General features: G+C 36.2%; 1 protein-coding gene across 1 annotated transcript in view; it reads right to left on the minus strand.

Annotated features, from left to right (window-relative positions):
- GPC5 (glypican 5) overlaps window positions 1-27,943 on the minus strand; it is a gene marked incomplete at both ends in the record, with an annotated part of 1,343,473 nt that overhangs the window by 869,693 nt on the left and 445,837 nt on the right. Inside the window, one exon of the mRNA XM_079779628.1 lies at window positions 14,111-14,231. Within this exon, the coding sequence (XP_079635754.1) occupies window positions 14,111-14,231 (121 nt within the window). The remainder of the gene's footprint in view (window positions 1-14,110; window positions 14,232-27,943) is intronic.

Raw genomic sequence — 27,943 nt, forward strand, 5'->3', positions numbered from 1 at the left:
TAATGTAGATTTCTAAATTCTCTATCATTTCTAGAGAAGCAAACTACTGATAATAAGTTGTATTTACAGAAAACTCTTATCTACTTTAGAGAATTGAGAAATCTAGCACATTAAGGCATCAAAAAATGACTATTTAAATGATTTAATTATAGTACAACATGTTTTTCTACTGATAATGTTACTAATTTTGCTATAATACTTGTTAACCAATCCTAACAAAACAGAGTACAAATGTGTACTATAATAATCCAATCTCATTTGTAGCTCAGACTAGTTGTAAGTGTAATTTCTTGGTTAGTAATTTATTCTGATTTTTGTAATTTGTTAAAATAAATCAATATCTGACCTAGTAATTACACATACAACAGATCTGGGCTTCTAGCAAACCCCAGCTAAATCCAGCCTTGATCAACTGAGTTGAACCTGACCACAGGTGCATGAACAAGAAAAAAATATGTCTTGATAAATTTCACTAAGCTTGTCATGTGTGTGTGTGTTTTTTAATGCAGAATTATTGTAGCAATAGCTTCACTGCTACAAACGAGTCATGGTTCAATATTTCTATTACTCAATCATCACACTTACTATAAGCAAGTCATAACATCTTTTAAAATAAATTATAACTATATTCTAACTGAGGTAAATGGTACCACTGGTAAATATTCTCAAGTAACTCATTTTACATTTAATCTCAATTGAATGCCTTCTAGATTCCTGGTAATATAACTAATTCTCTGATGCTTTTATAGTTAGATCAAAACTTACTGTAGCCCAGGCCAGGTGCTCAGTTGGTTGGAGCATTGTCCTATACTCCTATACACCAAAAGGTTGTGGGTTTGATCCCCAGTCAGGGCACCTATGGGACTATGGGAGGCAATCTCTCTCTCTCTCTCTCTCTCTCTCTCTCTCTCTCTCTCTCTCTCTCTGTGTGTGTGTGTTTTTTTTTTCCTGCCTCTCTCTCTCTCAAATAAATAAAATTCTCCTTGACTTACAAAGTAAATCCTTTATCTTTTTATTATTGAATGATTTAATATAAGCAGGCATGGTCTTATTCAATTTTGTATACTCACTACTTAGGAAATCTCCTGACCCATAATGGAACCTCAGAATTTGTTGAATAGAGTAAAGAGATATTGTTAGCCTTCCAAACTTGCTTAGATGCAGACAAGTTCCTGCTTGCAATAGGCATTGTTTTTAGAATATAATCACTCTCATCAATGCCCTCATTTAATAAAATTTTTATATTCCCTGTATCTATTACTAAACATGGTATCTAATGGGAACTAAATCAATGTTTACTCAATGAATGGAATGAATGAGAAAAACAATATAGAAATTTTAAAATTATAATTCAAGATTGAAAGTATATTATTTGTAATTAGAATGACTTTAAATAGTTATTATTAGTATTTGATAATTAGGAAGAATCACTTTCCCATTCCATTTACATTTTATAGAGAGAGATCAACTTAATTATATATTTCATTTGTTTGTTCAATAAGTATATATTGAATATTTCTTATCTTTCTTAGTACTCTGCTAGACACAATGAGGAAATACAGGTATGTCCCATGATATAATGAAGGTTGTAATCAAAAGACATCATATATGGCATTAAACCTAAAGGTTTATTTTAAACAGATAATATCTTGAATACTTTTTCTTGTTACAAATTCAGCAAATGCATTTATACCTTGAGATGAAATACATTTAAAATGTCAGATAAAGAGGCTTTTTTCAGAAAGAATAAAACATGATACTTCTATGAATTAGCATAGAAATTAAACAATTAACAGGTCAAGCATATTTGTGTAACAGACATTGAAAATTAGTTTTCCTATAAGGCTATTGTGCTCTTGAATGCCATATAATAATTTTGTAACTCAAGTATCATCAATGAAAAAACACAACATAGTTACTTAAATCAGAATTTAAGTATAAATAACTTGCATTGATGTGTTTGAGTCATGTTTTTAAAAAGGGACATTATGACATTTAAACTCTGTAAACATTTTAATGGGTGCAAATACAATACTTAGAAATTCATCTTGTAGGTCTTCATTTCAACATCTATTAAGTGACTTAAGTTAATATTTTCTAAAAATGTTAAACTTCTCTTTTAATAAATGTAAACTTCTCTTTTAATAAATGTAATTCTTTTACAAAAATCTTGAAAGGATGGTTAAATTTAAATTATTAAATTTAAAAACAGTGTATAAAATAGGAAGGCACATTAGAATAAATTGAGCAACTGTCTTATTCTGTTATATATATAATAAATTAAAATTGGAACTTTTATAATTAAAAGCTGACAAGCTCGTTTGCTTTTATTTTTAAAAAGGCAGTATTAAAAAAAGTTAAATTAGCCGAAACCGGTTTGGCTCAGTGGATAGAGCATCGGCCTGCGGACTCAAGGGTCCCAGGTTCGATTCTGGTCAAGGGCATGTGCCTTGGTTGCGGGCACATCCCCAGTAGGGGGTGTGCAGGAGGCAGCTGGTCAATGTTTCTCTCTCATCGATGTTTCTAGCTCTCTGTCCCTCTCTCTTCCTCTCTGTGAAGAATCAATAAAATATATTTTAAAAAAAAAAGTTAAATTAGATTTTGCCATCTGTTTAATGAGTTTCAGGCCAGATATAATTTCTTTTGAATCAGGACAGAAACTTTATTTACAAATGTTGAAAATTAATTTAGTTTAGAGATATGCTGGTGAAAAGCAAAATAAAAATGTATTATTATTTCCCTCCCTTTGAATCATTCTTATTTTATTTTTTATTTTATATTAAATTTATTGGGGCGACATTGGTTAATAAGGTTACATAGGTTTCAAGTGTATATTTCTATGATACATAATCTGTATATTGCATTGTGCTCCCACCACCCAAAGTAAAATTATCTTCTGTCACCATATATTTGGCCCCCTTTATCCTTTACTATCCTACCCCTTCCATCATACTGTTGTCTTTCTCTATGAGTTACGGGGTGTGTGTCTTTGTTTGTTTGTTTTAGGAAGGGAGAGGGAGGGAGAAACATGGATGAAGAGAGAAACACTCACTGAACATTGATTTGCTTCCTCCCGCCCCCCGCACCGTGATCAAGCCCACAACCTGGGCTTGTGCCGCGAAAAAGGAATAAAACCAGTGACTCCTTGGTGCATGGGAAGATGCCCAACCAACCAAGCCACACTGGCCAGGGCAATGAGTTACAGTTTTATATCCCATATATGAGTAAAATCATATGGTTCTTAGCTTTTTCTGACTATTTGACTTAGCATAATATTATCAAGGTCAATCCATGTTATTGCAAATAGCAATATTTCATCTTTTCTTATGGCTAAGTAGTATTAAATTGTATATATGTACCACATCTTCTTTATCCAATCATTTATCGAAGGACACTGGTTGTCGCCATGCCATGGCCACCATGAATAGTGCTGCAAAGAACGTAGGATTGCATATATCTTTGTGTACAAATGTTTTCAAATTTGTTGGGTAGATAAGAGAAGTGGGATTGCTGGGTCATATAGTAACTTCATTCTTAATTTTTTGAGGGACCTCCATACTGTTTTTCATAGTGGCTGTACCAGTTTACATTATCACCAGCAATGAATGAGGGTTCCTTTTTCTCTACAACCTTTCCAACACTATTACCTGTTTTGCTTGTAATAGCCATTCTTAACAGGTTTGAGGTATCTCATTGTAGTTTTGATTTGCATTTCTCTAATAGCTAGTGAAGTTGAATGTCTTTTCATATATCCGTTGGCCATTTGTATGACTTTTTGGGAAAAGTGTCTCTTCAGGTCCTCTATCCATTTTTTACTTGAATTATTTGTTGGTTTGTTTGGTATTGAGTTGTATGAGTTATTTATATATTTTGGATATTAGCCCCTTGTCTGAGCTATTTTTTTGCAAATATCTCCTCCCATTTGGTGGGTTTGCCTTATACTGTGCAGAAGCTTTTCAGTTTAATACAATCCCATGCATTTATTTTTGCCTTTACTCCCCTTGCCTTTGGAGTCAAATTCATAAAATATTTTTATGACCAAGGTCCATAAGAATAGTACCTATGTTTTCTTCTATGTAATTTATTGTTTTCAGTCTTATATTTATGTCTTGGATCCATTAATTATTATACATGGGGACAAACTGTAGTTTAGTGTCATTTTTTTTTGCATGTGGATTCCCAATTTCCCCACACACCATTTATGGAAGAGGCTTTGCTGTGGCTCCTTTTAAAAAAATTATTTGCTCATACACATGTGGTTTTGTATCTGGGTTCTCAATTCTGTTCCATTAGTCTGTGTGTCTGATCATTTTCACAATCAGACCTGCCTTGTAAAAAGGTATATAAATGCCATTCAAACTCATTACTATAAATCTCATGATTTGTGTTATTGCTCATGAAATCAATTAAGTTTCCATGACATCAATGTGAAACACATATAAATGCAGAACTTATATTTATAAGACATACATTTCTTAAATTATCATAATTCATACTTTAATTTTTATATTTTTCAACTTCTACATTTTTAATTGAATTTGCATATAGCTTTTATTTCAGTTTTTCAATATTCTGTGCCTAAGAAACTTTCCCATTTACCCCCTGTGACCATATTCCTCTCAAAAGTCAGCCTACTTTCAATGTGAATTAACTGCTTCAGAACCATAGGGGGCGATGTAGTTAAGTGCTGCTGACCTGCAATATATCCAGAAACTACTCTGTTCTGACTAGTCACCTCTTCAGAGCTCACTCATAAAATTGCATTTAAGTGACTACCGAGTACATTTATTGAGTCTGCAAAAACATTATAGACACGTAATACACCTGCAGAATGCCGAGAATATGCATGAGCCAGTCAAAAATTATATGTGACAGAGTGCTATAAGAGATCACTAGGTGAATTATTATTATATTGTTTTGCATACCAAAATTTGGAGTTAAATTGTGACAGTTTTAAGGAGAGGACTGTACATGGTCCAGAAAATCACAAATAACAAGAAGAGAAATGCTGGATTGTTTGATTGTGGAGCCTTAGGATCCATTATGACCCTAAGAATTCTATTGGATCAGTAGAATTATAAACTTGAATTAACAGGCAGGAAAAGCAGAAGGAGGACTTTCTCTGAAGCATTTAATCAAAGCAAGAAGATAGCCAAGTTCAAACTGAAAATTTAGCTAAGTATTGGGAGATATGGCCAAAATCATTAAAATCAGACAGAGACTAGGAAGACAAAAATTAGGGTCAAAAATAATAATTAAAAAAATTGCACCAATTTTACTAAGATATTTGGGAATAGAAAATGGGTTCAAAATCAACTGTGGATATTATCCAATACTCTATTTTTTAAGTCCTTGATTTTTCTTCTGTAAAGAAGTACTCTCTCACAAGTCAGTTGGAGTGCCAAGGAGAACATAAGAGTACACGTATACTTTGTCAGGACAAACTGAGAAAAAAATGGATGACTATGAGTTACAGAGAAAAGAAATACAATTGTTTTCTCCAAATAAAAGTAATAATTATCCGTGTGTGTTTTTTAAAGAGAGAATAGAAAATCTAGAAGTAAGAAAGAACCTGGAATGTTGAAAAAACCAAAACGATGAAGAGCATTTGTGTGGGGAGAGCAGATACCAGGTTTATACAGAAAAGGGAAAAACTTAGCAAATGAGGGTAGAGACATAGCAGACCACATTATGCAAGTCCATATAAATAAAGATGCAGTTTGACTTCAGTTTTGAAAACTATATTTATCAGAGTAATAAATATACCTAGTAAAAAGCTGATAAGTACCAAAAGATTTATATTTTAAAAAATAGCATTTCTATGCCCAAGCACTTTATACACCAAGTGTTTTGCTCCTAGAGGCAGTAACCAACCTGATTGAAAGTACTGGTATTAGCATTACATGGTTAAATAACTTGTATTAAGAAGTTATTCTTCTTTTTTTAAAATCCTCACTCAAGGACATGCTCAAGGAGAGGAAGAGAGAGAGAGAGAGAGAGAGAGAGAGAGAGAGAGAGAGAGAGAGAGAGAGAGAGGAAGAGAAACAACAACAGTGATGTGAGAGAAAAACATTGCTTGTCTACCTTCAATACATACCCCGACTGGGGATCGAACCCGAAACCCAGGTATGTGCCCCAATAGGGACTCAAACCAGAAACTCTTCTATGTGCAAAACGATGCTCAACAGAGTCACTCTGATTGGGTGAGGCAGTTATTCTTGATTATCAATTCTTGGCAATATTCATTGATTTTCTGTTACAATACCAAGTCCCATTTTCCTTTTCCCCATTCAACTAATACAGTTTTAGCAAAGATCTAATTAAAGTAATAATTGTATCTATACACTGAGTAGGCAGATTATTATGATCTCTGAACGCATAATAATCTGGCCACTCAGTGTACTTCTGTTGAGTACCTCATTTATTTGATATCAAAGATACTATAAATTGTGCACCTGATCAATTTTCCCGTTTGCACTGGCTGATAGAAAGCTCAGGGCAAATAGGTGGTTGATCTCCAGCAAAAGTCTAGAATACTTTTGGTACCCATTTGAGATACAAATACACTGAGTGGCCAGATTATTATGCGTTCAGAGGTCACAATAATCTGGCCACTCAGTGTAAATACTCAGTTCAGATTAGTATTCTATTATGATTATATTTCTTTTCATGTAAAGCTTTTTGCTTTCCTATAATCTATAATTGCCATGGTATCTATCAATATACATAGTTTGCCTTGCACCTATCAGATCTTTTATATATCTTCTTATATATCTTCTTTATATTTTTTTTACCCTCAAATGTTCTAACAGATCTGTCAGATGCTTAGTAATATCTTTTCCATACATTCCAACACATCACTTTAAGTTACTGATGTTCTTTCTTTTGAGCTTATAAAATAACCCTCTCATAATCATTCATTTTTCTATTCTGATATATTAAACACTGTGTTTCCTGGGTGCCAAACATTCTTATTTCTAGGTTATTCTCTGTACTAATAACTTTGTATGTTTTCATAAGGTATACAGAATATAAATTTGTGTATCTTTACTATCTGCAAAACTTATTAATCTTCATACTTGATTGCTAAATTTTGCCAGGTATAGAATTTCAGGACAGACATCAGTTGCCTTACAATTTAAAAATATTGCTTTGTCATTGTCCTTTAGAGTTCCTATTGATAAGCAACAATAAATCAAATCCCAATTTTTGTATGCAGTTGTATGTACTTTGTTCAGTTTCTTTTTCTGAAAATTTTTAATTTTTCTCTTCAATATTCAAAAATTTCATAATCGTGTGTGTGTGTGTGTGTGTGTGTGTGTGTGTGTGTGTGTGTTTTATTCATTGTGTTGGTTACTTGGTGGACTCAATATGGAGTCATGCCTCTTTATTTCTGAAAAATAAACCTGATATATTATTTATTTGATAAATTTCTTCTATTAGTTTAGTTTGTTTCTCTGACCATAACGACCTAACAACCAGTCGCTATGACACCCACTGCGGCCAGTGAACCGGCCTGATCCGGGCCGGATCGCCCCCAAAACCCAATCAGGGCGGAGCCAGCGGGCCAACCACCTTGGCTAGCAGAAATTTGGGGTGTACCTCATGTGCCTGGTATTGATAAAAATTGTTTCAATTTAAAAAAATAAGCCTAAATTTAGTGGGAACTGACTATAATATGCAATCTGATTTTTATGGTATAAACCATATTTTACATTAGGTTTTAAACAGAAAGATAAAGGTTTTAGCCTATAAACAGCTATAATTTGCCCTAATCACCTAAATAGAAAATATAAAAGTTCTAGTGTTCAGTGTTCTTACAATATATTTTACAAACAAAAACCTGGCAGATAAAAGGCTCAAATTTTAACATTCAATGACAATGTATAAGATCAGCAGCAGCCAAGTGAATATAAATTCAAATTTTTATCTAACATAAAATAATTACATACTCTTTAAATAATAAAAAATAAATTATCAATGGCCAAACCAAATCCCATTACTTTCAAAAAGAGTTTTTATACTTTCATTTCCAGTTGATTGTGCACTAATTGAAGTAGTTGGTTATATGCTGACAATTGATTTTTTTAAATGAAATGGCCAATAGTGAAGTCAGTGCATTATACCGCACACTCCAGAAAGCAACTTTCCATTGAATTTACTCAGACAAACTAATTGCTAAATTAGATGACCATTCAAAGTTATTGAATGCATTTCAAATACTTTCCTCTGAACCAAAAGAGAACTAAATGTGTTTTGATCACTGCTGCATTGCTAATACAAAATCAAAAGTGCTTGTCTTTCTGGAATATTAATATTGTAAGTGTGGGGACATGACATGCAGTGGAGATGAGGGGGAAGGAGTCAGGGTGTCATAGCAAATTCTCTGAACAAGAAAATTAGTCTGTAAAGGTGAAAGAATTTCCCAGGGACAGCTGCCACCCCTTGGTCAAATAGATCATAATTACCAATTGACCAATCCATTATAATTGACTAGTTCTGCATCACTGTTATAAGCTATTAACAATAGAAAAAAGTTTATAAAATGTTTTATATTAAGTAGTTTAATGGAAAAAAAACTTAAATAGCTTTCAGAATTCAGAAACTTTGAGATACTAACATCTTTTTGAAACCTTGTATCTTTTTTTTATATTATTAAACACTAACCATATAACTACCCATTGAGTATCTCATCTCAGTCTATCATAGCTCTAAAGTTACTATTTTTCATATTGGTATCCTAGGAACAAAATGAGAAATAAGAAAGGCAATTTAGCAGTCTTTTCCTACATAAAGTAAGTGTCTCAGATCTCTGCTTGAACCCAGTAGGCTGTGATTATTGAACTACATATTATAAAATGTCTCCATATTATGGTTTTAAATAAGTGGTTATGATTATTGCTTTTACACTCATTTAAAAATCAAATTAACTTATACATGAAGACAGCTTTCTAAAGAAGCCTTAGTCTCCTTATAAAAAAGAATATTGAACAGAAACTGAATATATTCTTATATGTGTCAAAATTGTTAGGATTGAAGAAATAAACTGTTACTTAAATCTATTACTTTTAACAACATTGCAACATTTATTGGTTTTAAAATAATATAATTATAGAAAATTGCTCTGATAGCATTTTTTATGTTTCATATTGAAAGTAGGCAAAGTAATTTCTAAGCAGTGGGTCATTATCATTTACAATTGCTCAGAGGTTAGGATTTTAACTGCTGATATATTTTTCTTTGAAAAATGATAGATGTTATTTAATGCCTAAAGATAAATTGCTGCATAGCTGTGACGTTTTTGCTGACAGCTTTGCCCTAAACAAACTTAATTTTCATGAAAAGACATTTCAAAATTAGTTCAGTAGGAGTAAAAATCTGAATTAAAATGTTCATACATTCCCTCAGTCATGAACTAAGAGTAATCAAGGTTTATTTCCAATGTATAATCAAAGGGCAATTCAGTCCGATGCAATCATCTAAAACAATTCATGTTAACCCTTTAGAAAATTCCTCACTGGCTACTGACTATACCATATTTATCAGAGGTAATTTTGAAAGGTACAAGCATTGCCCACCTCAAGCACAGGCTTTAGAATGCAGGAAGCAGCTGGAAACTCTCTCTCCCAAATGTATACCTCCAGCTCTGTGTCACCACTGAATTCTGGATGTCCCCTTCGGTGTCTAAAAGGCATCTCAAGTGTAACAGAACCATAATTTCGAATCAACCTCAATGAGCAAAACCCAGTCCTGCTCCACTCCCAGGAATTATTATTATTATTATTATTATTTTACTTACTGAAACAATTATCCCACCAGACCTAGGCATTATTCTTATTCTCTCTATCACCTCAATTTCCAATTGATCACCATTTCTGATAACTCCACTTTCCATATATATCTAAATCTATCCACTTCTCATATTATCCACTCTTATTCTAACTCCAATCACCATGATCTGCTTGGATAACTTTCTTCTACTCTTGCTCTTTCAAGGTCCATTTTCCATAGTGAAGCCAAAATTATCTTTATAATACATTAATTAACTTGTATCATCCTCTTTCCACAGTCTTTAATGGTTTCCCACCCAACTTAGTAGAAAATCTAAACTCCCTGCCTGACTTCTTCAATCCAGTTTATATTTGTCTCTTTTCTTCACTTATTATGTTCCAGCCACATGGGTTTTTTTGCTCTAGGAATGCAGTAAACCTATCTGTGCAGTAGGTCCTTTATTATGTCCTCTGGCCCAAACACAGTTCTCCCAGATTTCCCAATGATTTCTTTCTTCCTTTCCTATGTTTCCTCATTCAGTATCAACCCAGCCATCCCCCTTTGCTTGGCCTCCACCAGTGCAGTCTTCTTAAGTACCTTTTCCTACTTCATCTCGTTTTGTTTCCTGTATATTAGTCAGCTGCATTTTTTGTCGGTGTTTGTTTAATTTTTCTTAGAATACAAATCCATGAGAGTAGGGTTGTGTCTGCTTTGTTTACCTCTTTCACTTCAGTGCCCTGTGCAGAACCAGGCCCGCAGTGGGACCTCAATAAGTATTAGTTGGATATTTTGAATAAATGAGCTAAAAAGACATTTAAAAAGTGGCATTTCCAAAGTGAAATCCCTATCTACTTGTTTGGTGACTCTCATTGCAAAGGTTACAGGGTAGAAAATGAGGTGCAGGTCAATAGCAGGCCAAGAAGAAAAGTATTTGGGGGCTAATGTATGAAGCCAATTTTTGCTGATAAACATGGCTGGCTTATTTCCATATGCTTATAAATGGAATAAATGGACAAGAGGGACACTTGCTTATCCCTATGATGAGAGATGATATTTTCATGGTACACTGTTAACAAATGCACTTAATATCCCTTACAATAAAAGATAAACTCATTTCTTACCGCAAACACAAGGAACAACCTAAATCTGCAGATAACATTATGAAATATATTCCAACTTCTACTTCCTCCCTTATCACACACTGACTCCCAATTAATAAATTCTCACTTATAGCACACAGTTTTCTGAGCCTTTTCACACCTGACACTGTGGTGAATCCTTTTAACTACCCCTTAATATTGGCAGTACAGTAGCCACCCCTGCCAGGGGACACACATTTGATCAGCAGTCAGAACTCTGGTAAAATCAAAAACTTCTCTTCATCTCTAGGAGATCTGGCTTAGGGAAGAACATGTTCTAAGACTTTAAGGTGAATATTTTAGTGATACCTGTACAAACTAGACTTCTTGCTAGCCTCTGTAAAAATCTAAATTTCAATCAGATCATCCTAGTAGACTTTTAAAAGGTAGACTTCAAAGGTAGCATTTTATATGACATTTTCTTGTAGCCCTAGAATAAAGCTTAAGTATGAATAACTGGAGATCTTCACACTAATATTAGGATAAAAGAATGGGACTCAATTTAATACAGGAGCTTAAAAAATGAGACTATTTCCCTCTGTCACCTTTAAAAAGAGGTGGTTTTGAAATCTGTGAAACAAGAAGAGGAAAATGTTATGCTGTATGGGTAACATATTAGTGAACCCTCCTCCTAAGAGTTGTTATAAACCCTATCCTTTGGGTATCTACTTGTGTCTTTGTGAATGTGTTTTCTTATTTCATACTCTCTCCTCTATAGCAACTCCATCATGATTACCTATAGCAGGGCGGCGTTCCATCTGTTTTCATCATGTCATATGTTCCATAAAAACAGTTGGAATGCATACCCACCTGACACATATATTTCTGTATTTCTAAACTATATGCATGTGCCATTGCACTGTTATGCATTTCATACTCATTCTTACAACAACAACAACAAAAAGTTAACAGAATGAGATAGAATAAATACAGTACACAAAAAGTTCTATTTTTCCCTCCAGACCTCCCATGGATCAGCTTGTGCACTCTCTGGGGAATGCTTACCCCACTGTAGAGACTACTGTGAATTTCCTGTGTCTCACGGAGAGGAGCAGATTATATTCAGCTCTTCTGATTTTATGATGAATTGTGCATTAGAGTTTTTGAATAAGCTTGATCTACATACCACATTATATTGCATGATGCCACAGGGTGCCATCTAGACCAAGGCATTCCTTCCTTCAGCTCAGATAATACTGTTGGCTGCTGATAACTCAGAACTGAGTTAACACTATCACCATCCACCCAGTAGCCCTTATCCAAGGAAGGTTCAATTGGTGGGATAAAGACACAACTTCTTGTCTCAATTCGGGACGATCTGAAAGGCCCTCCCTGTTCCAGAGTTCCTACTGGATTCAGATGAGGCTTCTGTTCCAGCTACAGTCCAGTCACTTGCTCCCTCTGCACAGTCCCACTTCCTCCAGTCCCTCACATATTGCAAGGGTACTCTGCCATAGATCTCCTGTATGCAAATCTGTGGTCTATGTTCCAGAGTCCCTTCCTGGGGAACCCCAACAATGACACATAGATTTACAAATCTAGTTTGCTTATATGTCAAGTTCCAAATAGATTGTTTATTGAGCCACTAAGAAACTCAAGAATCAATTCAATATTCTAAGTTTTCTTACACCCTCGTTCATTTCTGGCTGAGTCAAAATTAATTTTAACTGGAGCTCTTGTTTTGCTCATTATGGGAAGCAAGGTTTCAAAAATTTGGCAGGAAGAATGAACTCCCTCCTCCTTTGTGCCTGAGTGACATTCCCTGATGGACTTAATGTCATTGCTGCTGAGGACAACAGGCTTTCTCCAGACTGACCTCAGCCCTTCTGCCTGTCTCTGGTCCAGCTCCTACTCTTCATGCTGGCCCCTCCTTCACTGTGACTTGAGCTCCTGACCCAATCCCAAGACTACTCACTTCCAAGAAATGTCTCGGCACTTGGCCCACTGGAAGTATAAGGCATCTACATACTTGTCTTACCTTGGACATTTGTCTCTGAGAGAACTGGTTTAATTCACTAAGGCCTTGAGGTTTGACTCACTAGTAGTTGTGACACCATTTGCTCTTACATTTTTCTCAAAGAAACTTATTTTTGGTTCTGCCTCCCAGGTTAGAGGTCTATTTTCCTAATGTAACAGTCATAAAATAAACAAAGTAGCCATTATTTTTGCCACCTGGATGGTAGAAATCCATGGTTTTGGACACAGGCCACCATGCCCTACTTACATAAACTTTGCTCAAGATACAGAGACTCTCATAAAAATAGGATTATAAGAACTGGCTCCACATAAACTTAAATTTTGCAGAACAATCATGAGAAACATACCAGTGACTCTAGAATATTTTAATATCAATAAAAACTCTGTATTATGATTAAATATAGTTTCAGATATATAATAATATAATGCTAGAAGTATCAACTGTACATACACAGTTTTGCTTAGAAAAAATGGGCATATATAAATTATTATATGAAGACCAATAACTAAAAAATAGTCCTTCTTACCTAAAACCCCAATAGATGTAGAATGAAGGGTAGTCTTTACAGCATGTAACAATATTTATTTCTGACTGATAGAATAGTTCAATAAAATATTATTTTTATATATATATTTATGCCATGTATCATTCACATGCAGTATTATTGTTCATTAGGTTAAATAATATTATTAAGTATAAAACAAGTATTTCATAAACAATTAGATTATGAGATAACATATAAATGGTGGTACAGAAAATAAGTACAAGAAATGCATATTTTTTCGTTTATGACAACTTTAGTTGAAAATGTGGCAAAAAAGAAAACCTTAATAGAAAGGCTCAAAGACTTACCTGGAAGGTGAGTTTGGCATCTTCCATGCTCTGCTATGTGTTTTCTTTAAAGTCAGTAGTTCTAGTGTCTAAAGCTTATTGTTGGGGATGAAGCTCATCCTGAAAGTCTCATTATTTATTGGAATGCTAAAGCCGCGGCTCCTTTTCACAGACACAGATTGCCCACCCATTAAAATCCTGTAGCACATTGACTTTATATGAAAAACCACTCAACCAAATATTTCCAAAACCCTAGATTCAAAGAAGTTATTCCAATCCTCAATTGTAGGTAGGATTATCAGATAGGATTAACAAGTTTATTACATGTAATGGAAAGCAACCACTTATTATTTACCACTGAGAATACCAATAAGAGAGGACCAGAACTTACCTGAATAACATGCTTCAGTTTATCAATAATCTGATTTATCACAGGATCAGTTCCTTTGACTTTGACTTCAGGATTCCCAGACTGGGCTTTGATTCCATTTCCAACCACACGCTGAGTATAACTAACAAAGTGAACAGTGAAAGATATATGGCTTAGTAACCTGGTCAGAGTATTATCTGCTACAACTATTTGAACAGATTTGAGTTCAGAATATCACTCCTTTGAGAGTATACAACAATGTATTTTTTTCTTGAAACAGAACCTGGTAGAGATTGCAATGCTTTTCCTGGAAGGATGCTTAGCATGGAAACATAAATTATTTTAATGCTTTATTTTCAAAGGACGCAACCAAAAATTAATTGTTTTTTTTTTTAATATTACTTACCTATATGCTAGAAAGTTAATATACATTTCACCTTGTTACCAATTCTTGCTGACTTATACTATGTCTGAATCATATTATCTGGGTCAATTTACTTCATTTTACACAGTATATAGATAAGTCCCAATATTTTTTTACATATTAGACTACAAATGAACTATAAATGTATATCAATTGCATAAGTCAAAATCACAATTATTGTAAGTAAACAAATAATACATGCACACTGTTTTGCAAAAAAAGAAAGTGCAATCTGCTTTCACTGAGGTTCACCTAATGGTGAACTACAAGAGTCTAGCAAATCATCTATAACAATAAAAGCGTAATATGCTAATTAGACTGGACATCCTTCAAGACGTCCTTCTGGACAATCTTCCTGACGAAACTGGGGCTGTGAGGGAAGCCTGGGTCCCGGGTGCCTTCTGGTGGTCAGAGGGAAGCCTGGGTCCTGGGTGCCAGAGGGAAGCCAGTGCCAGCGGCTGGGGGAAGGAAGGCCTACTCTTGCACGAATTTCATGCATCAGGCCTCTAGTGTTGTATAAAAGGCGGTTGCACAAGCAGTGAAATTCATGGCAAGTCACTACCTCTCCAAAATGATAATCATATAATCTAAACCTGGTATTCATACAAATATTTAAACTCATCAGTCACAAAAATGTATTAAGTGCTTCCTACAATATTCAAATCCTGTACTAGGTGACTGGGATCATAAGAAGGTATAAGACTCTATGCTTGTCCTCACAATGCTGATTATCTATCTGGGAATATAATGTATCAATTAGCTCGTTCATTCATACATGAATTCGTTACATTTTACTATCTTTTAAAAATACCTACTAGCAAAAGGTGAAAGATTTATGCAATCTGAAGAGAAACCAGAGTCCATCAGCATATGAGTGGATTAGAAAACTGTGGTACATCTACACAGTGGAATACTACACTGCTGTAAAAAAGAAGGAATTCTTACCATTTGCAACAGCATGGATGGAACTAGAGAGCATTATGTTAAGTGAAATAAGCCAGTCTAGAGAAAGATAAATATCACATGATCTCACTCATTTGTGGAATATAATGAGCAACATAAACTGATGAACAAAAACAGATCCAGAGACAGAGAAGCATCAATCTGACTATCAAACCTCAGAGGGAAGGTAGGGGAGGGTGGGGGTAAGGGGGAGAGATCAACCAAAGGACTTATATGCCTACATATAAGCCTAACCAATGGACACAGACACCAGGGGGGTGAGGGCATGAGTGCGGGTGGGGGGGGGCAATGGGGAGATAAGGACATATATGTAATACCTTAATCAATAAAGAAGAAAAAATAGAATGAGGAAAGAAAAAATACCTACTAGATTCCAGCAGTATAATCATTCTTATTTTCCTGACATGTGGTACAGTATAAGGACAAGAGAACAGTTATAGTGCAACATGAGGAATGACTGAGATGCTCAGTGCACCAAGGGGATAGCTGGAAGGAACAGCACATATCAAGTGACACTTAGGGATAACACAGCTAGCAGACATTGAGCATATGGAGAAGCCTATTTGGACTAAGACAATTTGAGGAAGAACTAAAGAAGTTATAACTTGAGGTGGCCCTCAAAATATTATGGTAAGAATAGGTCTTAGATGGTGTGGTTAATGCAGATTTCAGCGCAAAGGAAGACATCCCAGCAGGGGAAATGAGGAAGGCACATGACTAATGCACAAAGGGAAGAATGAGTAGATTTCTACTTACAAAGGGAAAGTAAAATGAGCAAAGGAAGGAGATTGGAGGTCATGCCCTAAAGAGTCCATCCTCTATGTTTAAGATTCTCTTCTGAATAAATTTGCTTACATTCAAGTATCATAATAAAGTGGCCTCAGACTTTTCATCATTTTCACATGATTTTTACTGTAATTTTTCTTTCCTCTATTTTCAATTATTCACATATGCCCTCTGAATTTTCTAATGCCATGAAAATTCTTTAAAAAGATAAAAGGAGTTTCCACTGTTGAGAAAACAGCTTTACAAAAGGAGTTTCAAAAGGAGTACTTTCCCATGATGATACACACCCAATGACCAATTTTAAAAAGTGGATCAAACAATTCCCAATTATGCCCTTCTAATGATGATAAATGATGAAACTCTTTGATATTATCAATTGGACATAACAAACATAATGCTATTAATATGTCTTTTGTATTTTTAATTTGTTTATCTCCACCTGAGTTTATGTTTATTGATTTGAGAGAGAGAAAGGGAAAGAGAGAGAGAGAGAGAGAGGAGAGAGGAGAGAGGGGAGAGAGAGAGAGAGAGAGAGAGAGAGAGAGAGAGAGAGAGAGACCTCCCATATGTGCCCCAACTGGGAATTGAAACCACAATCATTTGGTGTACAGGACAAAGCTCCAACCAACTGAACCACCCAACCAGGACAGGTCTTTTTATTTTTAAAACAACAATTAAACCCATTATTTATGCAGAAATACAGGGGGTTAGAGTTTGGTATTCCATTATGCATTAGGGACTTGGCAATAAATAGGGAAATAAATAGTAGAAGGGAAATAATTATGCATATGCTATAAATGTGTAATAATATTCTTTAGTTAGGAAAAATGAAGTAAACTGTGAACAGCAGGCTTTTCAACTCCTCTGTCAAATATTTCAAGTAGACTGAACATGTGGCTCCTTTATTAATTCAGTGACTATTAATAATGATGAATTATATGAATAAATAAATTGATAAATATTGATGATTCAGATATTGTTTTAATTGCTTTCTTGGGAGTTTGCCAATTCATCTTCATGATAATCATTTGTTGTGACCATGAGAATGTGCCTCAAGATCTCTAAGTACAGGACATTTAATTGCCTGAAGAGCACCTGCTGTTTTGTTCTGAAATCCATTTCTGCAACTGCCCCAACCAATGACAGAGTGCAGCAGGGATTCTAAAACAGTTCCATCACTGGAAGACACAGGCCTCCACTGATGGCCAGTTTGGGCTCAGGATTCCCTAAAGCTCTCGCTATCCCTTCCTTAGACTGAGCAACATGCTGAAGGCTTCTTCTCGACCTTGTCCTCCACTCCCTTCACTCTGGGTCACACTTCCGTCTCGATCAACAGCTAGGTCTTCCAGATTTACTCAGTTTTTTCTTCATTTTCTCTCAGAGACTTTTCCCTTAATCAAATCTTCTTGTGTTTAATCCCTTCTTGGCATCTGCTTCCTGGAGGACCCAAACTAATACAACATATAATATATGTTCTATAATTATTCCCATCCTACAGATCTGAGATCTGCAGAGGTTACTAGTAAGTAACTTTCACAAGGCAACACTGTTGGTTAAGTGTGCAGCAAGGATATAAACCCAGTAAATGTGAACTCCAAAATGCAATAACTGAAATAAATATTAACGAAAATTCCTGAACCCAAATAATATAAATTAGAGATACAATTAGCTTGGTGCAAAACATTGTTGTTGCTGTTTATTATTAGTAGTATATTATTATTGTTGTTGTTATTATTATTTTGCTGTAACTACTGCATTCTCAAAGGTGTCCCTAATTCTAATTAAGAAGAAAGATGCTATTTTCTTCAAAAATCTCCTCAATGAACAGATGTATATTACTAGCTAAAGAGTGAAAAGACAGTTTCTGGCAGGGTGAAAAGAAACTAACAGACTGCAAGTTTGCCATAACTTTTTTCTATGTTTCTCTAGAAACACAGACATAATATAAGCAACTGAGATTCATGTCTTAATTTTAAATAAACTATTACTGGTTCACATCTTGGTTTATTTAGAACATGAAACTTTCTTTTAACATGCACAAATGTTGTTTCACATTAATGTGAAGAATTGCTCATTTTTCATTCTTAAATATCATAGTTAATAACACGAAAAGGTAAAATTGATCAGAATTACAATTGATCAAGAATCCCTTTCCAAGCTAGTATATTATTGAATAAGTCAGGATCATTAATCTTATATATCATTTAAATAAGGAAAAGTAATTCAAAAAAGAGCATTTAAGATACTTCAAGTAAAGTATCCTATATAATAAAAGAACAATATGCAAATTGACTGTACCTCTGCTGCACCCACAAGCCACGCCCACCAGCCAATCAGGAGCGAGTATAATAGTGATAAACACCAGAGTGACATAAATGAAAAAAAACAGTTGTGGAGGCTTTGGGACCGTCTCTCTTTGTGGATGAAGTGTAAACTGATCTAAACTACTATTTGGCATTATGCAAAAGCTGAACATATCATATGACCACAGGTATATACTCAACAGGTATAAGAATGATCAAAAAATTATTCAAAGTAGCCCCAAACTGGACACAACTGGAATGTCCATAAGCATTAGCATAGGCAAATGAATGGTAGTATCTATCTATATAAAAAGCCAGTGACCAGAACACCATAACAACCAGAATGACTGGTTGTTATGATGCTCACTGCAGCCAGCGAACTGGCCCAGGGCAGCCAGCCAATCCCCCCTGTGGCCCTTCCCCTCAGCCGGCCCCAACCCCAATTGGCCTGCCCCACCCTGATTGGCCCACAGCCACGCCTCCCAGCTGGCCCCACCCATGATCACCCCCAACTCCAATAGCCACCTCAGCCAGCCAGCCCCACCCCTGACAGGTCTGTCCCACCCCAATGTAGGGCAGGGCAGCCAGCCAACACCCCCTGTGACCCTTCCCCCCAGCCAGCCCCGCCCCAAATCAGCCCACCCGACCCTGATCAGCCAACAGCCCCTTCCCCCAGCCAGCCCCATCCCCAATGGTTCCCCACCACCCCGTTCAGCCACTGACCCCTGATTGGCCCCCCCCATCCCATTCAGGGGCAGGGCAAGCCAGCTCACTTCCCATAGTCCCTCCCCACAGCCGTCCTTCCCCCAATCGACCCCCACCCCAATCAGGGGTGGGGCCTGATGGCCAATTAGCCACAGCCCCTCCCCAAAGCCAGCCTGTCCCTGATTGGGCCCCAGTTAGGGCGGGCCAGCTGGCCAACCTCTTTCCATTTCCTCCTCCCAACAGGCCCAGCTCCAATTCGTGCACTGGATCTTTATTATTTATATAACAATATACTGTATAGCAGTGATGGCGAACCTATGACACGCGTGTCAGCACTGACACGTGTAGCCATTTCTCATGACATGTGGCCGTATGCCGAGGATGAAACATTTGCTGCTCCTGAGGATGAAACATTTGCAACTAGAGTCTTGGAGTTAGTTTTTTCCTCAAAGTGACACACTACCCGAGTTATGCTCAGTTTTTTGGCGAAGTTTGACACACCAAGCTCAAAAGGTTGCCCATCACTGCTGTATAGCAATGAGAATGAATGAATTCCAACTGTACTAAAAATTTTATAAGCTAAACATTGAATGAAAGAAGGAAGATATGGAACTTACTCTATGATTTCATTTATAAGAAGTTTTAAAAGCTAATCAATGATGTTTCAAATCACCATAAGTGTTATTCTAGGAGAGAGAAGGTTGAAGGGGGTTTCTTGGATTCCAGTAAAATGATTCTTGATTTGAGTCCCAGTTACACAAAAGTGTTCATTTTATGATTTTTTAAAAAGATGGAACTGTATATTTAAGATTTGGATACTTTATGGTATGCATTTGTTTTCAACCTAAATAAAACATTGAAAACTTGTGCTCTTTTTCTTAATATGTACACAACATGCAAATTTTCATCGAACAATCTATATATATAAAAGGCTAATATGCTAAGTGTCCCTCCAACCATCCAACTGGTTGCTATGATGCACGCTGACAACCAGGGGGCAGATGCTCAACACAAGAGCTGCCGTGACATGCACTGGCCATTTACAAAGAAATGGCACCATGGACGTGGCACTGACAAAGCAACACTCAGCTTCCCCCAAGTGGGACAAAGGCCCTGCCACCACCCCAGAGCGATGGCCCACTAAATTGCAGCCAATGCTGCCAAGAACCCATGGCACAAAATGCAGCCCACAGCCCAGCCTAGCCAGGAAATAGTCGCTGTGAGCACCAGGTAGTGATGCCAAGTAGCAACATCCGGTTTCCTCTCCCTAGAGACTAGCCTCCTTACAGTTTCCTCAGCTCTGAAACATGACTTGTTTTATAGCCAGGTGCAAACATTTTACACTTTAACCAAATGTCAGTGAGGTGTTTTCCTATGCCTCATCTCAGTCCTGGAGTAGGTAGATAGGAGACTCAGTAGAATCCTATTTTCTTTTCATTAGCTGGAAAACAGAGATTTAAAAAGTTTAGAAACTTGCCCCGACTGAAAAGAAGTAAGAAATGGTGGACCCTGAAAATGACTTCAGGTTTTCTCACTGTGCAGAATATAGTCAAACACTGCTGCAGTTAAATATTTCACCCTTTGTTCTCCCTGTGTGATCTGCAATAATAATCTGCTTCATGTTGATATTTACTGTTGTGTTGCTGACAATTATCTGAAAGAGAAGTTGGGGTGCTTCACTGGGCTGGAAAAAGTTTAGCTAAATCAGAAAGCAGGTCTAATTAAGCAAGTTCATTCTATATCTATAAAAGGCTAAGTTGACTTACACATGCACAACACATATAAAGCTCTCACTGGCACCAATCGCATGTGTGTGTTTCGATCTGTCATTGTCGATCATGAATTTGGTTGACACTTCTATTATAGAGAAAAGGCTAATAGCAATATTAAAATATTTCTTCTAATTAATTTCCTTTCAGTGTGCACAAATCCGTGTACCCGGCCTTTAGTGTATAAATAAATAAAAGATCAGCATAGGTATTTTTATCATGGGCTAAATGGTTTTGTCATCACTAAATGAGTAATTTAGGATTCTGGCTTGATATACAAACTTACTCCCTGTAGACTTTAATTTGCATTCAAAACATATGGTTTCTGAATCAAATAATAATTTTTCTAACAAAGACTTTTTACTTGAATTTTTTCATTATGAAATTTTAATAAACCATTAATCACTCTTTTTTGCTTCTAAATGTACAAGTAATGGATAAAACATTTCAAGGATCCCTACAGAGGTTTTTTGACTTGAAAAATTGTTCACATTTCAATGAGAATGAGGGAACAAAACTCAAAAAAGAAATCGGCAAATTTTTTGTTAAAAAAGTAATAGACCCACCATCTGTGCTTATTTCTTCCAAGCAGGTCTGGTAATGGATGACAGCAGTTTAATAGGAATACCTGCTCCCCAAGTACACCTCGTTTTTCATTAACACAGAAAAAAGGCAAGCACTGATATATTTACATTCTATAAAAATGTTTAAAAATGATGATTAACAAGATTCCAGTTCTCTTTGTGTTCAACACATGAAATATGAAATAGAAGTAGTAATACATCTGCACACAGTATATCACTGGGAAGTCATTTCTCCCAACTTTACCAACATAACTTATTTGAAACTCATGCTATATCCTACTGGCTGATACTAATTTCACTTTATTTAGAATGCAATAGAATTTGTTTCAGAGTCACATCAAAAGTATATTATTTTGATATGCATTTATACAATTTTAGGTGAAAAAAATATCTGAAATCCGACCCTGGAGTTCATAACAAATCATTTCAAGGGTCTGTCTTAGAAGTCTTTGGTAATTTCACTGGGGCAGGATATAAAACATAATCATGATAAAAGAGGAAACCATCTGATCACAGCTTTCTCTTTTTATCATTATTGCCATCTTTGTTAGAGGTTAAAGATGAGATCAGTGACTATGCTGTTTGTGATGGTAGTAGTAGATATTTTTTTTTGTTTGTTTATTACTTTTTTTGTATGACTTGGGTTATGTGATTCCATATTAAAATTTCTATTTCTAGTTTTGGGTCTCTTAATTTCTTGGAGGCAAGACGCTGGAGTGTTTTTGCCTCTGTTAGATATGTTGTCATCTCAGGTTAAAAAGAGGCCTGGGCAACATAGCCTGGGCAGCATAGTGTATGTATTCATCAGTGAACCGGTTCTTCAAGAACAAATTTTCCTTTGAAACCATTTCTGCCCCCCTCCCCTGGTTCTGGTAGTAAAAGGGAGTACTAAAGAAGTGTTTTTTGTAAATTTCCTCAAATACTTGGGTAGCATTGGATACCACTGCTAAATGTTGCTTTGTATTCATGCAGCTTCTACATAGCACTTTTCCTTTATAGTTCAGGTCTTAATATTTGAAATCTCAGAACAGAAAGAAGTCATATGATTGACTTTATATGCCAGGTTTATGGGAATAACCTTTCACGGTAGATAAGAGGCTTATAGAGTATTTAGAGAATAAAGACATCCACAGAATCTATTAAAAAATGATTAAACCTTTTGTAATTGCATTATCTCACTTCAATTGCTGTGTCACAAGCCATTTTTTAAGTTAATCTCTACCATTTACTTGATGTTATAATTATAGATAAATAATGTATAAATTTGAGATTTATGTTTCTGAATTTATATAATGAAGTAAAAATAAATAGAATTAATAGACACCTTATTATCATCTTTATTATTATTTACATATAACCAATTTTCTGCTGAGGTATCATGTTTTGTGATATCATATAGGTATCACTCACTAACATTATTTTAATAAGGTATAGCAACCAACACTTTTAATAATTTCTGTAGCAACCAATAAGATGTGTAGCAGATCACTATCTATATATACAAAAGCCTAAGTGACCGTTATGACCGAACAGTTGCTACGATGCCACTGACCACCAGGGGGACAGACACTCAATACAGGAGCTGCCTCCTGGTGGTCAGTGCGCTCAAACAGCCAACCTCCCATACCTGGCCACCCCACCCCCGCCGCCCCCAGTCCCTTCCCCCGACCGGCCAGCCAACCTCCCACGGTCTCTCCCTCCCTCCCTACCCCTAGCTGCCAGGCCCTGATCAGGACTGGGCAAGATGACTGATGGCCCTAATCACCAGACAGGCCTAGAGACCCCACCCATGCACCAATTATGTGCACTGGGCCTCCAGTAATAAATAAAATAAGAACATGTTAGGAAGAGATAGAAAACAAGAGCTTATTAAAATATGAATATTAAAAAAGTCTTTACCCTGATTTTTTAATTGGCATGTTTGTGTATGTCTGTTTAGGGAGGTGAATCATAGGTAACCTATTTCATGACATTTTATAAGATAAATACCTCAATTATAGCAAAAGCTCTATCTTTATATTTTTTAAATGCTTGAATTAAAAATGCAAAGCAAATGATAATAAACCTTCGATTTACTTTATCATTTTATTCAATTCAAAGCAGCTATGAATTTTTAAATGATCAGTTCTAAGTATAATTAATTGAATATACTGTTATGAGTTTTGAAATGTTATACTAACTCCCATTTTCCAAAGCATGCATTCCAAATTTAAACTCTTCAGTAAGACACAGGCTATCTTTTATGGATTTATACTGATTGACAATCACCACTTTGAACTGATTTTCTGTCTCACTTCACTGATTTCAGTATACAAAAGTAAAATGCTATTTCGGGAATAACTATTATCTAAGTGATGGGGAATATAAAACATTTTTTTGGGGGGGTGGGGACTAGCAATCTGAATCTGTGCCAGTAACCTAATATACATTCTTGATAGCCTATAATTAAGTCACTGCCCCTTTCTTAACAATCTGGTCTAGCAAGACCTGTTTTCCTAATTATCCCCAATTTACAAAGGGCCCATAAACAAAGAATGTAACAGCGTAGCTGGAGCGGAGGTCACTGTGGAAGGGACTGGGGAAGCCCACCACAGAAGCCTGGTAGTTAGGAAACAGATAGAAAACAAAGAAGCCGAAGGGTATAAAGGGAAAAGCTTCCTCCATATTCACTCACTCAGGATTTGGAGAACTGACCCCCTGAGTCACTGTACTGGTACATCTGAAAATAAATGGGTTTATCCTGGATCTCAGAGTACTCCCTGTATATTTTTCGGTCACCTGGTAAATTCTGTAACATGAGTACTAATAAATTAAATACTATTTGAAACAAACAAACAAAACAAAAAACTGAGCCAAAATAATTTGGTGTGTAAATTTCATTTAACCAACCTTTTAGTAGAGACATAATTGAATACTATAAGTTCCTAGAATCTTATACAGATATTTAAAAACAATTTTTAAATATAATTAACACCAACATTAGATTTCAAATATGAAACTACCAACTACATCATAAAGAGTTTAAAATTAGTTACAAGATACCTTTACTCTAAGATTACCAACATACTGAAACAGAAAATTTGGGGGTAAAATAGGACAGGTTTGGGAAATATTAGAAATTTTGGAAATTAGGGGGACCATGGAGGAAGCACAGGGCTGCAAAGCAGCAGAAGGTATATTTCCATAGAATGAGGGAGCTGGGAACAGCAAAAGGTCTGTATTTACAAAATAAAGAGTAGGAAGCCATTCATCCAGAAGAAGAAGAAGAAGAAAGCCCAAAGGGAATAGGAAAACAACAGGGAAGAAGGGGGGAAGAATCTCACATGTCCCATGTAAGATTTGACCTTTGAGCCTAGAAGTTACTATAGTAACCAGTCTAAGGGAATAGTGACCAATCAGAGGGGATATCAAAGCACAAGGATCTGTAGCCTTTATAAGCCATAGGGAAAAGGAACTCAGTGGGACTCTTTCCCCCTCCCTACATGGGAGTCTGTACTTGTTCTTCAATAAATCTCCACCTTTGCTATACCACTTTCTGACTGTGGATAGATTCTTCCATTCCGGCGGACAAAGAATCCAGGTTCCAATCCAAAAATTCTGTTTCAATACCATTCAAATGAAACAGTCAGGTACATCCTACCAATATCCTATCTAATAAAAGAGTAATATGCAAATTGACCATCACTCCAACACATAAGATGGCCACCCCCATGTGGTCACAAGATGGCCACCACAAGATGGCCGGCAGGGAAGGGCAGTTGTGCACGATCAGACCAGCAGGGGAGAGCAGTTGGGGGGAACCCAGGCCTGCAGGGGAGGGCAGTTAGGGGCGACCAGGCTGGCAAGGGAGGGCAGTTAGGGGTTACCGGGCCAGCAGGTGAGGGCAGTTGGGGGCAATCGGGCTGGCAGGGGAGCAGTTAGCCGTTGATCAGGCTGGCTGGGGAGTGGTTAGGGGATGATCAGGCTGGCAGGCAGAAGCAGTTAGGGTCAATCAGGCAGGCAGGCAGGTGAGCGGTTGGGAGCCAGCAGTTCTGGATTGTGAGAGGGACGTCTGACTGCCCGTTTAGGCCCGATCCCAGTGGGGTCTCAGATTAGAGAGGGTGCAGGCTGGGCTGAGGAACACACCCCGCCCCGTGCACAAACTTTGTGCACCAGGCCTCTAGTATAACATAATAAAATCAGAGAGAAAGAAACTCTGAATTTCAGTGTACTAGTTTCCTAGGGACACTATATTAAATTCACTACCCAGAGTATTGTAAAGATATTGGAAGCTGCCTGAATTTTCCCTTGAACCTAAATTAATTAATAGACTTTACATATAAATCATTACCCTTGAAATAATATTTTCCTCTATAAAAATTTTATTTACTGTAAAATTATATTTATATTTCACAAACACATCTTTTAAATTATAACTTGGGTTTTTCCATTTACTTTTACATTATAGTTCCTTTGGCCTTAAAGAAAATATTTTAATCAGCTTTGGAAATTTTCAGCACACAGTATCTAGCATTTCCTTATTTTCAGTGACTTTTATCTTACTAACAAAAATAAACAATGCTACCGATAATTTCCTAAGTTCTAAATTCATACAAACAGAAAATACACCCTAAAAAAATTATGTGTTCTCTTCTGAAGCAGTGGTCCAACTGCCTGCCCTGAATGTAAGTTTCCTGAGAGCTTTAAAGGGCTTGCTTATAATGAAGGTGTTGACAGCTGATGCTTTGGGAAACCATGAAGGCACACAAAATAAATTTTAATCACACTTAATGCTAATGTGGTAGCAAGATTTCAACAATATTTAAATGTGACTAATTTCATTAAATTAGCTACACTCACTAAGTTCAGCTTAAGATGTTCAAATTTATACAAATGCTCAAAAAGAAATAATTAAGTTCTTCTGTTTACTTTTTCTTCTTTTTTAAAAAAATATATTTTATTGACTTTTTACAGAGAGGGAGAGTGATAGAGAGTTAGAGAGTTAGAAACATCGATGAGAGAGAAACATCGATCATCTGCCTCCTGTACACCCCTTACTGGGGATGTTCCCGCAACCAAGGTACATGCCCTTGACCGGAATCGAACCTGGGACCCTTCAGTGCACAGGCTGATGCTCTATCCACTGAGCCAAACCAGTTAGGGCTCTTGTTCTTCTTTTAGGAGATTTTATTTTTTCCAGCAATCAGTTCTCTTGTTTTATCACCAAAAGACTGTGAAGGCCTGCCCTGGCCAAGTGACTCAGTTGGTTGGAGTGTAGTCCTATACACCAAAAGGTTGCTGGTGCAATCTCTGGTTGGGGAGCACAGGGGAGGCAATTGATTCTCTCTCTCTCTCTCTCTCTCTCTCTCTCTCTCTCCCTCCCTCTCTCAAAGAAAAAAAAATCAATGAAAACATATCCCTGTGTGAGGATTAAAAAAAAAAAAAGACTGAGGGCTCTTAGCAGGTTGCTGAATCTAGCACTCTGCTTTCAAGAAGAAATACACCCATACCAAGAATATAGTACTTGGTAGTCATCTCCTGGCTAATAGTCTAATAGATTTTTTGTCTGTTTTTGGTGATAGTATCATAAATTTAGAATAGGAAAGGACCTTGGAGGTCATCTAGTTCAACCTAGGCATCGTTTAAAACAAATGAAGCAGTATGTTTATTTCATCATTTTGTACTTCTGCACTGTATATTTCCAGAAATGTCTTTGAGACAGCTTATAATAAAAGACAAAACCCATATAAAATAAGGGCAAAATGACAGAATAATAAAGAGAAGGAGGTGACAATTACATAAGGAGACCTAGGAAGGAGAGAATATACTACAGCCTAAACTTCACCCTATCCCTCTTGTTTGTGAAGGCCAAAAGGAAAACCAAAATTCAGAAAGGTCTTATTAGTTAATAAAAGTAGTATCTGCAAATGTCAGCAGCCATTATAGTCAAATCTCAGTTCTAAAACAACTCCCATCTCAAACAATTTTGTTCTTGACCAAGTTGTTCATAGAAAATATGTCTTGGTTGTTGGACAAAACTTCTGTTCTGGCCCTCACAACCCTTTCATGCTGAAACATCAACATGACAAAAAGCATCTCTCAGGCCACAAACAAAGGAGAGTATGCAGGTCAGTTTACCACTGACCCTCCCATTTTGATCATCTCAGGCAATCATGCTGTGAACATTTTTGTGTTTTTCATGCTTTTGTGCTGGTAAAATGTTTGATTAGCACAATTATAAAATATAAAGAGGCCATCAAGACTGCTAATGTTGCTTAGGCTGTTTAAAAAAAAGAACAATGATCACAGGCAATTGAAGAGGTAGAAAAACTATTGTTGAT

This window comes from Cnephaeus nilssonii (assembly GCF_951640355.1).
Source record: "Cnephaeus nilssonii genome assembly, chromosome: 8".
In the NCBI taxonomy this organism is placed as follows: Eukaryota; Metazoa; Chordata; class Mammalia; order Chiroptera; family Vespertilionidae; genus Cnephaeus; species Cnephaeus nilssonii.